Here is a 14251-nt window from a genome sequence, read left to right as displayed (position 1 = left end):
TCAATTTTAAACTGAACTTTATTGACTGTGTTGACTAAATTTTTCGAGCCCCTTTATTATTTTATTGTTATTAATTATTTGCATGCAATTAAAAACTATTTTTTAATGATGCCAAAGAAGTATAACTTCTCACGCGCGTACTAAAGTACACGCACCCATTTTTTAAATTGAGTTTGAACCGGGGCACCAAAGTCCATTAGGTAAACTAAATGTTCTTTTCTTTAGCTATTTATTTTAAATTTTTTTAAAAATATTTTTGAATATTTAGCTAAAAATAGTAACAGAGCCAAAATTTCAAGAACAAATGTCAATGTCATGACCAAGAGGCTTGAATTTTGGCCAATGTAAGGAATTTACCCTCCGCTGAGGAAAATTACGCCTCGGTAAGGAAAATAAAGCCTCAGTATTTTTTGAGGAAATATAAAAACGAATATTTTCTTTTTAAAAAAGAATAATATTAAAACAGAGACATTTTTAACCATCTTGAGGAATTTTGAATTTTTTCAAGGACTTTTGAGGAAAATGACTGTTTTGATGTCACAATCCAACATGGTGGCTTGTCATTGACATGATCCACAGCTTCACGGCCTAAATACTTTTTTTTAATGCTATAATAACCTGAGTTACATTAGATTTTTTTTTATACTTTGGACATTCCTTCATTTATCTACATATATTATCCTGCCCTTTTATGCTTGTCAAATACATTCCTCAACTTACCGTGAAATCACGTGAGGTCATGGAGTAAAGGATAAAGTGGAACCGATTTAGATTTATACATAAAATAGTATAGCAACTTTTTATCCTTAACATGTTCAATTGTTAAGCTTGGCTAAATATCGTCATGGCACGCGATTTTGACGGGGCTATTGGCAAACAAGGCTCGATGTGGGGGCCACTGCTGTGTACACGGGTGCGTGCACTGCCGTGTACACGGGTGCGTGCACTGCTGTGTACACGGGTGCGTGGTGCGGGGTGGCAGGTGGCACCGCCTGGCCTTCAGCGTGAAGGGCGACGCGGCCACGCTGATCGTGGACTGCGGCAAGACCATCACCTCGGCGCTGCCGCGCGAGCCAGCCTCGCAGCTCAACCACGCCGGCATCATCATCATCGGCCAGCAGCTCATGGACGGCGGATACTTCACGGTACACTCGCAGCTGCGGCCCTCGTGTCGACTGTGCGTTGTGGGGGGACTCGAGTCCATTGGCCACACGACTGACCACAAATTTTACCATTTCACCTCAACAACTTACGTTGTTGACTGAACATAGCAGCCTGCTCTATTTTTCTCTAGTACAGATAAAAGCTAAAACATATAATTTCCGAATTCCCAAAATTTTAAGGGAAATATAATTACATGATTATTTTTATCAAAATATTAAAACTAAAAGTTTGATGGCAAATTTTAAGATACTTACAAACTGTATCAAGTAGGCATATTTATGTGTTATTGTAATTTAATTTATTTACATCAACCATTTAATGTTATGAATTATTCAAGACAAATAAATTATGGACATAAACCAGGTTTTATAGTAGGAAATAATTATAAAACTATCATCGTACGTCATACAAAGCAGTTGCTACACACTCTTCCTTCCTCGCGTTCCTCAAATAGAGTAAAATCTGAGAAATTGTTCACTTTTCAAATTGATGATTTCCCTGCAAGCAATGTGTTAAGTGTGGTAACGCAGGCTTCCAGAGCGGCGTGATGACGTGAGGGAGGCGTGTCGCTGGCAGGGCGACGTGGAGATGCTGCAAGTGGCGCCCACGCCCGACGCCGCCTACGAGCAGTGCCGGGAGTTCGCCGCAGACTGCGAGGCGCTCCAGGAGACGAGGGACGAGGGGGGCCAGGGGGGCGAGGGGGGCGAGGACGTCACAGACACCGTCCCCACCTCCGTCTACAACTACAACTACAGCTACAGCTACAGCCATGTGAGTACGCCAGTCGCCGGTCCCTGGCAGAACAGACTAACTTTCCATCATATGCATGGCCATTCAGCTGGTGTAAACCTTGACACTTGCATTTGTTCATATTATCTGGCTTTAAAATAGATCTACAAATTTAGAGTAGACTGCAGGCTTTCGGGAACATTGTATAGTAAACTATCTTAGCTGTCCAAGCTGATCTGCAGTGTGGACCAACATTTTGCTCTGCATTGCTGCGGGCGTCTTCAGGGTTGACAATCAACTGACAGCTGGGAGGTGGTAGGCCGCAATGTATACTTGTGCAGCTAATGAGGCCTCTCGTGATTGGCTACCTGGAGAAGTGCTCTGGCATTAAAACTCTCACTAGCCAATTATTTGAACCTTTAAGATCCCCGCTGCATTGCAGAGTGAAACGTCAGTACACAATAACACTGTGTAACAGTTTAACCTTGAAAGCCAAAATTGTTTATCAGATGTACACATTTGTTTGAATTATTGTAGTGGGGGTGAGGACCTAGAGGCAGGGTGTCAATCATCTTGTATTATGAAATCACGGTGACAATTTAGGATGTCCTTGACTTTAGTGGCCATCTTGAATGACCTTGATTCAACCACCATATTGCATGACCTTGACCCCAAATGCTATCTTCAATCCGCCATTTTGAATTATGATTATACAGCCTTTATCCTGAGTTCCGCCATTTTCAATTATGTTGTCACAACCACCATCTTGGATTCCTCCATTTTTAATTATGACATCACCACCGCCATCTTGTATTCTGACATTAGATCTACAATCTTGAATTAAGAATTTACTTACACCATCTTGAACCATGATGTCACAGCCACCATATTGAATTTTGATGTCATAGCCACCATCTTCGATTCTGACATGGCAGTCGCCATCTTGTTTTTGTTTGCTGGATGTTGCATGTAATGTCCGGCATCTATGTTTCTGCTGTTTGTTCCTAGAATGCACCAGCATCACTCTGTTGCATGAATGTAGGGTAGATTATATACTACCTGCAAGTGTCGTTATGACCCTTATAGACATATTAAAAAAAATTATAGAAAATAAATTGGAAGCAAGGTGATCCGATTCATGTTAGGTTGGATCGCTGGTTTGGAAAACATATGCCTTTGACCACTCGGCCATCGAGACATATACCAGACTGAGAAATAAATATACTACATAGAAAACATAATCGGTCTTGTAGTAGTTATAATATGAAGGAAAAATAGCAGCTCTTGTTAAGGGCTGAACCGCCATCTTTGGTTTGAATACTGGCTACTAGAAGTGCTTTTGTCGCATATTGTACACATCGTTCAATGGTGTGTTGTCGACATCTTTATTTCTTTTCAATGCTTGCTACAAAGAGCGTTAGTATCGCATATTGCACATATATTCGGCTAGAGTGTGTTGCCACCATCTTGGTTTATATTTACCTGCTATAAAGCAGTAAAGTGGATCACCAGACTGTCGTAGCATCATCTTGTCAGCATAATTGTTGATTTGTAATTATCAATATAAAAATTCGGAAAATAGACCAAAAATCGTTTTAAAAAATACATACTAACATAGTGATTGATTCGATCGATTTATTTTCGTAGTTTGATCCTTGCTCAATACAACAAATCTTAGTTAGCCTCAAAGAAACTTTCTAACTAAATATTATCTCAATTTAACATTAAGCAGTATGCATTATGCAATTGGTTTCAGTAGGTACTCAAGAACATGACTGCTACGACCGAATTTCTAAATAACACTCATGTTTGATGATAAACAAGTCGAAACCTTGTCGGTGCCTGTCCTTATGTAGAGGGCAGTCTTGACAATAATTAGGAATCGCTGCTCGTTTATCCAGCACATGGAGCACATGTCTGTAATCACCGGAACTATCATGTGAGTAGTATACAAATCGGCGTCCAGGCGCAAGTTCCATGCTGTGGTGCGTGGTGCTAACTGACCTCTGACATCCTGGCGGCCATCTTGGTATCAAATTTCCTCAAAATATCTAAAAAAACTCAAAATTACTCAAAATTACTCAGAATACCTAGAAATTTCCCTAATTCGAGGGAAAATTCAAATTTTGAGGGACAGTTTTCAGTTTTTTTCCCCTCAAAAATTAAAAAAAAAAAAAAACATTCGAAATACCTCAAAATATATTTGCCTTAGAAAATACGAAAATACCGAAGGGTGGCTTAAGGCTCCTAAAGGCAAGCCACCCTAAGCCGCAGAGGTCCTGACCTTGACCTTCACCATGAACTTGAAATTCTTGAATTTTTGACCAAAATATAGGCCTACCGGAAAACTTCCCAAAAATATACAAAAAAAATTACCTAATTCATTTCAGTCCTCGGTTTGATTCTCGGAGAGAGTAAAAAAAAATTATAAAAAAAATTATAAAAAACTAAACAATTCTTGATTGCAATTTAAATAAAATTTTAATAAAAAATCTTGCCCACATCTCACCCACTATCTTGGATTCTAGAAACTTGCACACTTTTTAAAATTGTCCGCTATCGTGAAATTCCAAAATAATTATAATAAAAAAATCTGGGAAAATTTTTGAATTAATAAAAAAATTCCTAATTAAATTTAAAATAATAATTATAAAAAGGTACTGGTTTCGAAACTGGTGAGGTCATTCGACTAAAAATTGCGACGGATATTTCGTTACATGGAAGCCTCCGGCAAACTGACCTCCCACCACTAATGCCAAGGGCGGCCATTTGGTTTTCTTCTGCTGGAAGCTGTATTTTGGATCCGACACATTGTTTTAGTCTGCTAGAGGGTGTTGCCACCGTATTAGTTTAATTTTTCCCTGCTATAGTGCATTAGTATTTATTTTAAGGGCACCCACCAACTTGTCAGCATCTTGACCACCATCTTGAAAATATGTATTCATTTAAAATTCGGAAAAACATTAAAAAAATCATGAAAAATTAATTTGTTAAAATAATAATTAATTTTATAGATTCCTGTCCTCGAGTCAATCCTTAACTGATGCAAAAAAATAATTATATAAAATTACAAATAAAAATTTATTAAATATTTTTTCTCTAATACAAGTCCAAAAAACCAGCAAATTATTAGCCTTTCTCGACTTCTGCAGTCTTCTTAGAAGGCGAAGCGATTCTTTAGCATGCCAAGGCATGGTTTTTCAGTGTATTTCTACATTATAGTCAATTAACCAGGCACGCCCAATCAAAACTATTAATTTTTTAATAGTGGAAAAACAATGTATTTTTGATCTGATCGTAGACCAGTATTTTTATTTTATATAAATAATTTTTGATTTGTTGTTGGATCGGTTGGGGAGTTAATGGCTGAATAAAGTTCAATGTATTTATATGTATGTTGATTTATAATTTATTAATTAGTTCTGGTAATTATTCTTCAATTTTCTGATTGATAGTTTTATTGTGACTACTTTATATTATTTTTTTTAGGAATATAAAAATTTGAGTTTTTGCTTTTAATTTTATATAATTATTTTGCAGTATTTAATATTAAATATTAAATTATGTTCTATTTGTATATTATTTTTACCCGCAGACACGTCTATTCAGTGGCCAGGAACGCACGTTCAGTAGATGGCAAGGCACATCCAGTAGGTGGCAAAGCACATGTAAGTTGTTTGCTAGACACCACCATTAGGTGGTCAGACACCCAATCAGTAGCCAAGAGGTCTAATTTTTCGATACTTTGAATATCTTTCAAACAGATCACATACGATTTCATGCACATAGAGTCTACGAACCACGAGGCCATACATGTTCTGACTCCAAACTTAACGATCCACAATCAACGAAAAGGAAGCACATTTGGAAGCACATTTGTCAAAAAGAAAGCACAATTAAAAAAGGTAGCACATTTGGAAGCACAATCAAAAAAGGAAGCACATTTGTAAACACATTCAAAAAAGAAAGTACATTGTTAAGCACATTTAAATAAGGAAGTACCTTTGGAAACAATAAAAAAGGAGGTACATTTTGATACACATTAAAAAAGGAAGCGCATTGGGAAGAACATTAAAAAAGAAAGCACATTTTTTGAAAGCACATTCAAAAAAGAAATTACATTTTAAAAGGAAAAACATTTGTAAGCACATTTAAAAAAACTGTATAACGAGAACTCAGTATAAGAAACTTGTCGCAAGTAGTTTTATTCCTGCCAATAATATCGCCATGTGTTGTGTAAAGGTAAACATTATTTATTTTTCATGTGGGATGCAGGATGCTCACTGACGATCACAAGAGAAGGGGGGCCTCGCTAGACATCAAGAAGAAGGAAGTTGGTCTTGCATGATATATTTTCTTAATTTTTTTAAGGCATAATATTCGACTGAGTAATTTTTGTTTGTTTTAATTCCATATGTTTAAAATATTGTTAGTGCTGATTTTGTAACATGATTTCATTAAATTAATTGAATCTTTAAAGATAATTGTTTGTCTCATTAAGAAAAAATTACAGGCCTGGGTTTTCTCAGGAATAACTAGAAACTTTCTGAGAATATCAGCAGATGACTCGCCTGAAAAAAAAAAGGAGCATATGGAGTAATCAAAAAAAAATGTTCACACATGTAATCAGGAGTACACAGAGAAAACCAACGCACGTTATATTAAATCACGATAAGTCAAATACAAAAAAAAAGATATAAATTTAAAAAAATAACATTTGTGAGCTTGTAAACTTCTACTTTGTTCAGAAAGGATAGATCTCTAGCACAAGCCAGAGTTACATGTAAATTGCTGAATGCCTGTTATCAAATGAAAACTTACAATATTTTAATGATGTGGAATTCAAACCAAAAAAATTGATCACTCAATCGAATGCTATGCCTTAAAACATCTTAAAAACTCTCATGCAAGACAAACTTCCTTCTCCTTGATGTCTAACGAAGCCCTCCTCTTGCGATCGTGAGTGAGTATCCCGCATCCCACATAAAAAATAAATAAGGTTTACCTCAACACAACACGTGGTATCATCGTTAGCAGGAATAGGAACTAATTGCACTACTTACGAGAAGTTTTTTATACTGCATTCTCGTAATACAGCTTCAATTTTGTGAATGTGCTTCCAAATGATTTTTCTTTTTTGAATGTTTTCCCAAATGTGCTTCATTTTATTAATGTATTTCCTTTTTGTTGAATGTGCTTCCAAATGTGGTTAGTGCTCCTAGCAGCAAGTAATGGAAACAAAGTTGTTGACTGCACACACTATTAGACGACGTGTACAATACACGACAATAGCGTATTTAGTATCAAGTATTTAAACCAAAGAAGGCTGATTGTTCTCTAACAAGTACTGTTATTATACCTACATAATAAAAATATTACAAGTCTGAATGTGTGTTATTTTGGTATATACCTTATTTAATTCTCAGTCTGGCATATGTCTCGAAGGCCATGTGGTCTTACGCGTATGTTTTCCATACCAGAGGTCCGACCTGTCATAGTTCGAATCACTTCGCTTTTAATGTATTTTGTATTAAAAATTAAGTTTCATATTTCTATACGGGTCATAAAAACATTGATAGGAAATGTAACATCTAACTTACGTGCATATGAAAGAGAGATGTTGGCACACTCTAGAAACAAACAGCAGAAACAAAGATAGCGAACATAACATCATAGCTTGTGACCTCAAGCAGACAAAAACAATATGGTAGACATTACATCATCCAATATGGCGACCTCCAGCAGATGAAAAAAAAGGCGGCTGCGACATCATAATTCAAAATGTTGGCTTTGATGTCAGAATCTGAGATGGCGTCGGTGATTTCATAATTTAAGTTGGATGAATCCAAGATGGTGGTTGTGACGATTCAAAATGGTAGAATAAAATATGGCGGCTGCGATGTCATAGTTAAAAATTGCATAATCCGATATGGTGGCTGGGGTGAAGACCAAGGTCATTTAATATAGGCACCTTCATGTTACAATCCAAGATGGCGAATACCCCAGTTCCAGATCCTCACTCTAACTTCAGTTTCCGGATGCATATATATTTACTACTTATTCATTCTAAAAAATGTCACACAGTAACTACATATTTTAATGTACTAGATACGAACTACCATTTGACATTCTATATGAGCACCATTCTATAAGAAAAAAAACATCCAATACTGAGGCCACGAATTCGTTACTGTGCACATTCTCACAAATTTACACACTGATACAAATTCAAATTCTAAATATTGCTACATTCATCTTTTAAAACAAGTCGTCAACTCGATGCGCAAAAGTAGTTTATTATTAATATTTTTAAGTCAATAACAATATATTGGCATTAAATCCTCTCTTATTCAAAAATCAATGATTTCATCATCTCATTCGATTAAACTATTTATTTACAATATTTCTTTTTTTAATTTTAACAACAAAAAATATTAACTTTATACATTTTAGCTCTTACCCTTATGTGTTACAGATAATTGTATAGTGTCTTCAACAAATTTCACGGAGCTGTGTCAAGGAATACACTTGTGACTTTAGTTTGGTTTACGACAATAACTTAACAATATCTAACACCCCCGTCCCATGATATCATCATAAAAGTAAATGCCTTCTTTAAATATTACTATATAAATTTTATTAAAATGAACAATGTTTTTCAACTTTGTTATTAAATCCGAGTTTCTCTCTTTCTTTCTTTCTTTCTTACTTAACTACAGCGTATTATCTGTTTTAGTTACGGCTGACTTTCACAATACAAAACATTAAATGCAAAGGGCTTCATATTGAATCACATAAAATATTATTTACTTTAAGGAATCAGTTATTTTTAGAAATTCATTGTATTAGTTCTAACCTTTTATTTATTAATTTTATAATTAGATTTAATATGTTTTACTCCATCGCAAACTAAAATATATTTTCTTAATAAATAAATAAAAATATTAATTTCTGGAAATGGTCTCTCATTTACACACGAGCATTCACAAAGAAACACAAGTTAAATTTGTATAACTTTAAATGACATTTTATTATTTTTTTCCTTTTAAAAATTGTAAAAGTAATCTGAAAATATTTGTTATCTAAAAAAACATTAGCTACAAAAATAAGTTTTAATTTTATTTATAAATAAATTTAATGATTAAATAAGAATATTTTATAGTACAACATTCAAAACTAAATAATTAAAATGATTATGTAATGCATTAATTGACTCATCTAATTCCTAACTCGTTTTTGAACAATTTTCTTTTAAAATGCACTTTTAAACAGAAATAATTTGACTTTAATATTGGATTCTCAAATGATCCATTAATTATTCGCTAGAATTCAAAGATTAGATTCTGTGATAGTATGCTAACAGTTTTGTGTGAATTACAAAAATAATATTTCCTTTAAATTACTTATATAAATTAGCATTATTTAATGAAATATTATTAATGATATATTACGAATGAAGATCAGTGATTGGAATTTTCTTTATTTCTTTAAATTTATTATCAGAAAGATTTTTCGTTACTATTGTTTTCCTTGAGCATTCATTTGTTTCCTCACTTTGTATACTTTCAAACATTGTGATTTTATTTGGTTTCATCATACATTCAACTTTTTTTTACTTAGTGAAGCTACAAGGTCAATGTCATTTTATCGCAATACTAACTGACCAGACCCAATCGAAGAAATAAGACACTGCATTCACAAAATTGCTCTCTGCTAGCTAAACACTTTTGAAATCTCTGCTAGAAAGACATTTGAGCACACTTAGTGTGATTCAACCACGTTTCACGGATGATGCAAAACTGCAGAATTTTGAGGAACATATATGTTACTGCTACGTTCAGTTATTACTCCGATGTACGCAAAACAAAATGTAATGTTTGCTGTGATGGGATGGCGTGATCGCGCTCTGGTTCCAGGCAGCAGGCTCCGGAGAAGAGACCGACTACAGGGCGAGCCAGTACCCTTACAGCTCGCTCCCCTCGAAGGGACCTGCGGGCCCCAGAGGCTACATGGGCCCTCCAGGGCCGCCGGGACCGCCCGGGCCCAAGGGGCCTCCGGGCCGGGATGGCATGCCTGGCATGAACGGCATATCGGGGCCGCCGGGACACGTGTTCCTCATACCGGTACGCATCCGCCACTTGCCGCTGTCATCGTCATTCCACTTCACTTCATCACAACTGTAGCTCTTACCCACTCTGTCAATTAGATTCTCTATTATGTTATGTCAATGAATTATCATGTTTCTAGATTTTAATATTGACCATAAAATTGGTTAAACCTAATTTTTAACATGACGTGCTATCCCTCGATTTAAAATCTGTCATGTGACCAACAAAATTGCTAACAGACGCTTATTACACGTGCCTCTTTTTTTATTTTAAGCGATTCAAACCTACATACAATTAGCGTGCAAGTGCTAGTTTTTCGAGTAATTTGCTAAATGAATTTTGAATCTTGTACCAAGAGATTAATTGAGAGACGGCTTTTTAAAGTAAGTATTTTGAAAGACAACCATGTCATAGTTTTGGCTCGAACCCAGAATTCAGGTATGTTATGCACTGCAACTATGAGACCTGCATGAAAAAAAAACTTTTTTAAAATTAGTTTAAGGTTAAATATTGAAGAAATTTAAAAAAAAATCATATTAATTTTTTTTGGATAGTAAACGCTCTATTATCTTGGATGTTCGAAAGAAATAAATATAAGTATTATTTTTATAGTGTAATAATGTTACACCTTGTACTTTGTTTCCACCGTAGTTGTTTCGTTCCCCAGGAAAAATAGTATGTATATAGAAGAAAAATAACAATACTTATAATTTTTCAGCTTATTACGTTCATTTAATAAGCGTATTGTTGTGAAGTCAATCTTCACATAAATATATTTTTAACCACAACATCCTCCACCAGATAGTTCTGTCACAAACTACCTAACGTCTACTAATGCTCAGACCGATAATTAACTCACTTATCAAAAGGTTCGCGAAAGAGAGGAGAAGCGGTTTGTTTATTGCTCTAACGACCCATAGCTGAAACTGACAGGTGGGCCAACGGTTAAATTTGTTGCAGCGTTTCAACATTGCGGCGTCAAGCTTCTAAACTAAAAGATAAATATAAATGAAAAGGACAACACCAACCAACAACAAATACTAACATTTATTTGGCCACACCTGCTACGCACTACAGCTATGCACCAAACTAGGTTTCAACAACCACCACTGGTTACAAAACATTATCTGGGAGTGCGCACATCACAACTTAAAACAACAACAAAATACCTTCAATTAAAACAAATTTCAAAGATGGACACAAAATAAAGCTAAATAAAACACCCAAAAAGGACCTTGGTAGGACGACCTAAAAACTCTATCGCTCTAGCAACAATATAACGCATACGAGTTACGAATAATTCAAACTAAACCAACTTTTAGTGACGCAAAAGTAAAAAAAAACTTGAATAAACAAACCTATGTTCGTACCGAGCTTAAAACTCTGCTGCAACATATTTTTTTTTTTACATAATCGATACGTAACTTGAAAATCAAAAAAATATATCTTTCCTCATAGTTGAGCCATAGTAATCGATGCACAAATTAATAAAATTAGAAGAGGTATTATGAAACAAAAATTACATTATTGAACCTATTGAGACTTTAAAGTAGCTTACCTAACACACGTGAGATGCCTTTAATTAATAAACCAAATAAACCATTTACATTTTCTACTTACTACGTTTCTAAAGAGTATGGCACCGAAGAGCTGAAATACCTCTCTACTTATCGCATCCTAGCCATCGACTCTGCCGCCTCTTCCAGGCGAGTCACTATTTCTTCTGCCATAAAGACGAAACTACTTAAAACACATTCATCACCTCTATAGTCATTTATTTGTGTAGATTATTTTCGCATTGGGAACTTCAGTTTGTAAATATATCTTATTTTTAGTTCCGTAATTGCATTTTCTGTTGCTTAATCGACATAAAAATCTTATTTTTTATATTTATCGATACATAATTTACCTTCTTTTTTAATAAAATTCGGGATATTTTTGAACAAAGGTTTGTAGGTTTTAAGTTTTTTTTGGTTGGTTTAACAAACGTCTAAGTTAAAAACGGTGTTATATGAAGCATTTGAATGGACTTCCGACAGCCCATCTAGGAGTAAAATACATTTTCTTGGTTTTACTCACAATGTCTATGGTGGTAATTTTTTTAATACTATTGAGCGTGGTTGACTCTACCACTGTGCAAAAATTCAAATTTTGGATACATTTCTTCCAGGCTACTTCATTTACTTCCTCTATCACTCGTAGCTATCGCAAGAGTCCATAAAATCTGAGACACCACAAAGCTTTGATAAACTGTTATTTCACATGTACAGAATGTGCAGCAGACAGCACTGCCATGGCAGTAAAAGCAGGCCTCGTGGTTCGGGGTCTTGCAGAGCTCCAAGCCGCAAGCTATAAAAATGTATCATCCCCCCCCCCTTTTCCATCCCCGCCCACGGCAATGTAATCATGCTTACGTTGCTGGCGGGCCGCTCACAGTCCGGGCAATTGAGTTACGCCCAACAACCCTAGAGCTAGAAGTAGAAAATTAGTTTATATTTGCAGTTAAACAGTTTGTGATCAAACTACTATTCAAGTAAAATAAATTTTTTATAGTGATAGATATATCAAGCAACGTTTGCTTTCTCGAATAAAAAATTCAGGATGATAAATTCCCTGTTCAATTTTTTTTTCTAAACCAAGTAATGCTCAGAGCCACCAACCAGCAAATAATTTGTCCTAAAGTCGTTTGTCCTGATTTCATTTGTCCTAATGTCATTTGTCTTAAAGTCGTTTGTGCAAAAGCCATTAGTCCAAAAGTCATTTGTCCAAAAGTCATTCGTCCAAAAGTATCTTGTCCAAAAGTCGTTTATCCAAAAGTGTTTTTTACTAATGTAGTTTTTCCTAATATCGTTTGTCCTAAAGTCGTTTGCTCTAATTTTTCGGATAAAACACTTTAGGAAAATTGCTTTAGGACAAATGCTTTTAGGACAAACGCTTTTATAAAACACGACCTATTGGGCCAATCGCTCCCGTGCGCTACCAAACAGGCCAATCCTGTCATAGCTTTCTCCCACACTCCAGGCGACCTTTATACCCAAACCCCCTTCCACAATTCAACCATGCTTTCAAGCGCTTTGCTTTCTCTGCATTCAAGAACTGCTGCTTCACTAGAAAAGAAGAGTGGGAGGTGGAGTTGGTGCTTGTAAAACTGCACCTTGCAGCCACGCCAAGCGATCTCGGGCTCCTAGCCTGCCTAACATCAAGACTCGCAGAAAACTTGCCTAGCCACGTCCGTCCGCTACCTACTGGCTAGCCCAGCGCTCAAAACCACGAGAATTACAAACTATTACTTTAAACAGTCCCGCCAATTATAATAAAAAAATATCAACAACTAAGATAAAAAAACAGAGATAGGTGCAGTTAGGGTTCGCGCCATAGATTTATTGTGAAAGCATCTGGATTGCGTTTTCTATAAATTTTAAAATATTTTCTAGTCATATGAAACATATTTAATCATGTTGTAATTTTAATCTTAAATCGATATTCACTTATAATCCGACGTTTTTATTGTCTCACTCTGGGTCGTAGTATAGTTCCGCAAACTATTTGCAATGGCACCCGAGTCAATGTCCTAGCTAAACGCGTTTCCACACTTCACCAATTTATCTATACTAATATTATAAAGCTGAAGAGTTTGTTTGTTTGAACGCGCTAATCTCAGGAACCACTGGTCCGATTTGAAAAATTCTTTCAGTGTTGTATAGTAAATTTATCGAGGAAGGCTATAGGCTATATTATATTATCAATAACATTAAGGATCCTTACTAAAATCCAATATAGAATCAAATGCGTTGGAGGGGGTTAGACACAACATGCAGTACACGTACGAAGTGTGTGTTGACGATGCCGCAGGCGCTAGAACTTAACGACTATTTCATTGTTAGTGCAGTCCTCATCACCGTTGAAATTTTGCGGGTACTTTAAATATCAAAAATTGCCCTTTTTTTCAAGTATATATATTTTACAGACTTTAAACTTCACAGTAATGTTCCTTATGTTACGCAGGATGACATTATCCGAAAAATTATATCCCATGGGTGGTTAAAACCAGGCAACAGTGGGTACTTTGTCTGCATGAGAACAGGATTTTGCATTGTTTATGCCTTCTGCGTCTCCATGGCAACGGGCATTGCGCGGCAGTGGCGTACCCACAATGAGGGGCATGTAGAATGAGCGGCGCAAGAGTGATCTGCCTGTAGACTGCCGTAGCGAAGTACGGGTACATGAGTTGTACGATGCGTGCACGAGTC

The 14251-nt window shown here is 35.8% G+C and overlaps 1 protein-coding gene across 2 annotated transcripts in view; it reads left to right on the top strand.

Moving 5' to 3' along the window:
* The window catches only part of LOC134527420 (collagen alpha-1(V) chain-like), a 311179-nt gene that overhangs the window by 134700 nt on the left and 162228 nt on the right, over positions 1–14251 (top strand). For both annotated transcript variants that reach the window (XR_010074189.1, XM_063360093.1), the window contains exons 4-6: positions 983–1145; positions 1741–1935; positions 9810–10016. Coding sequence is in view for 1 of the 2 variants with exons in the window: in XM_063360093.1 (XP_063216163.1) it covers positions 983–1145; positions 1741–1935; positions 9810–10016 (565 nt within the window). In the remaining variant the exon portion in view is untranslated. The remainder of the gene's footprint in view (positions 1–982; positions 1146–1740; positions 1936–9809; positions 10017–14251) is intronic.

The sequence above is a fragment of the Bacillus rossius genome, chromosome 1 (assembly GCF_032445375.1).
Source record: "Bacillus rossius redtenbacheri isolate Brsri chromosome 1, Brsri_v3, whole genome shotgun sequence".
NCBI classification, from domain to species: Eukaryota; Metazoa; Arthropoda; class Insecta; order Phasmatodea; family Bacillidae; genus Bacillus; species Bacillus rossius.
This window is presented reverse-complemented; position numbering and strand designations above follow the sequence as displayed.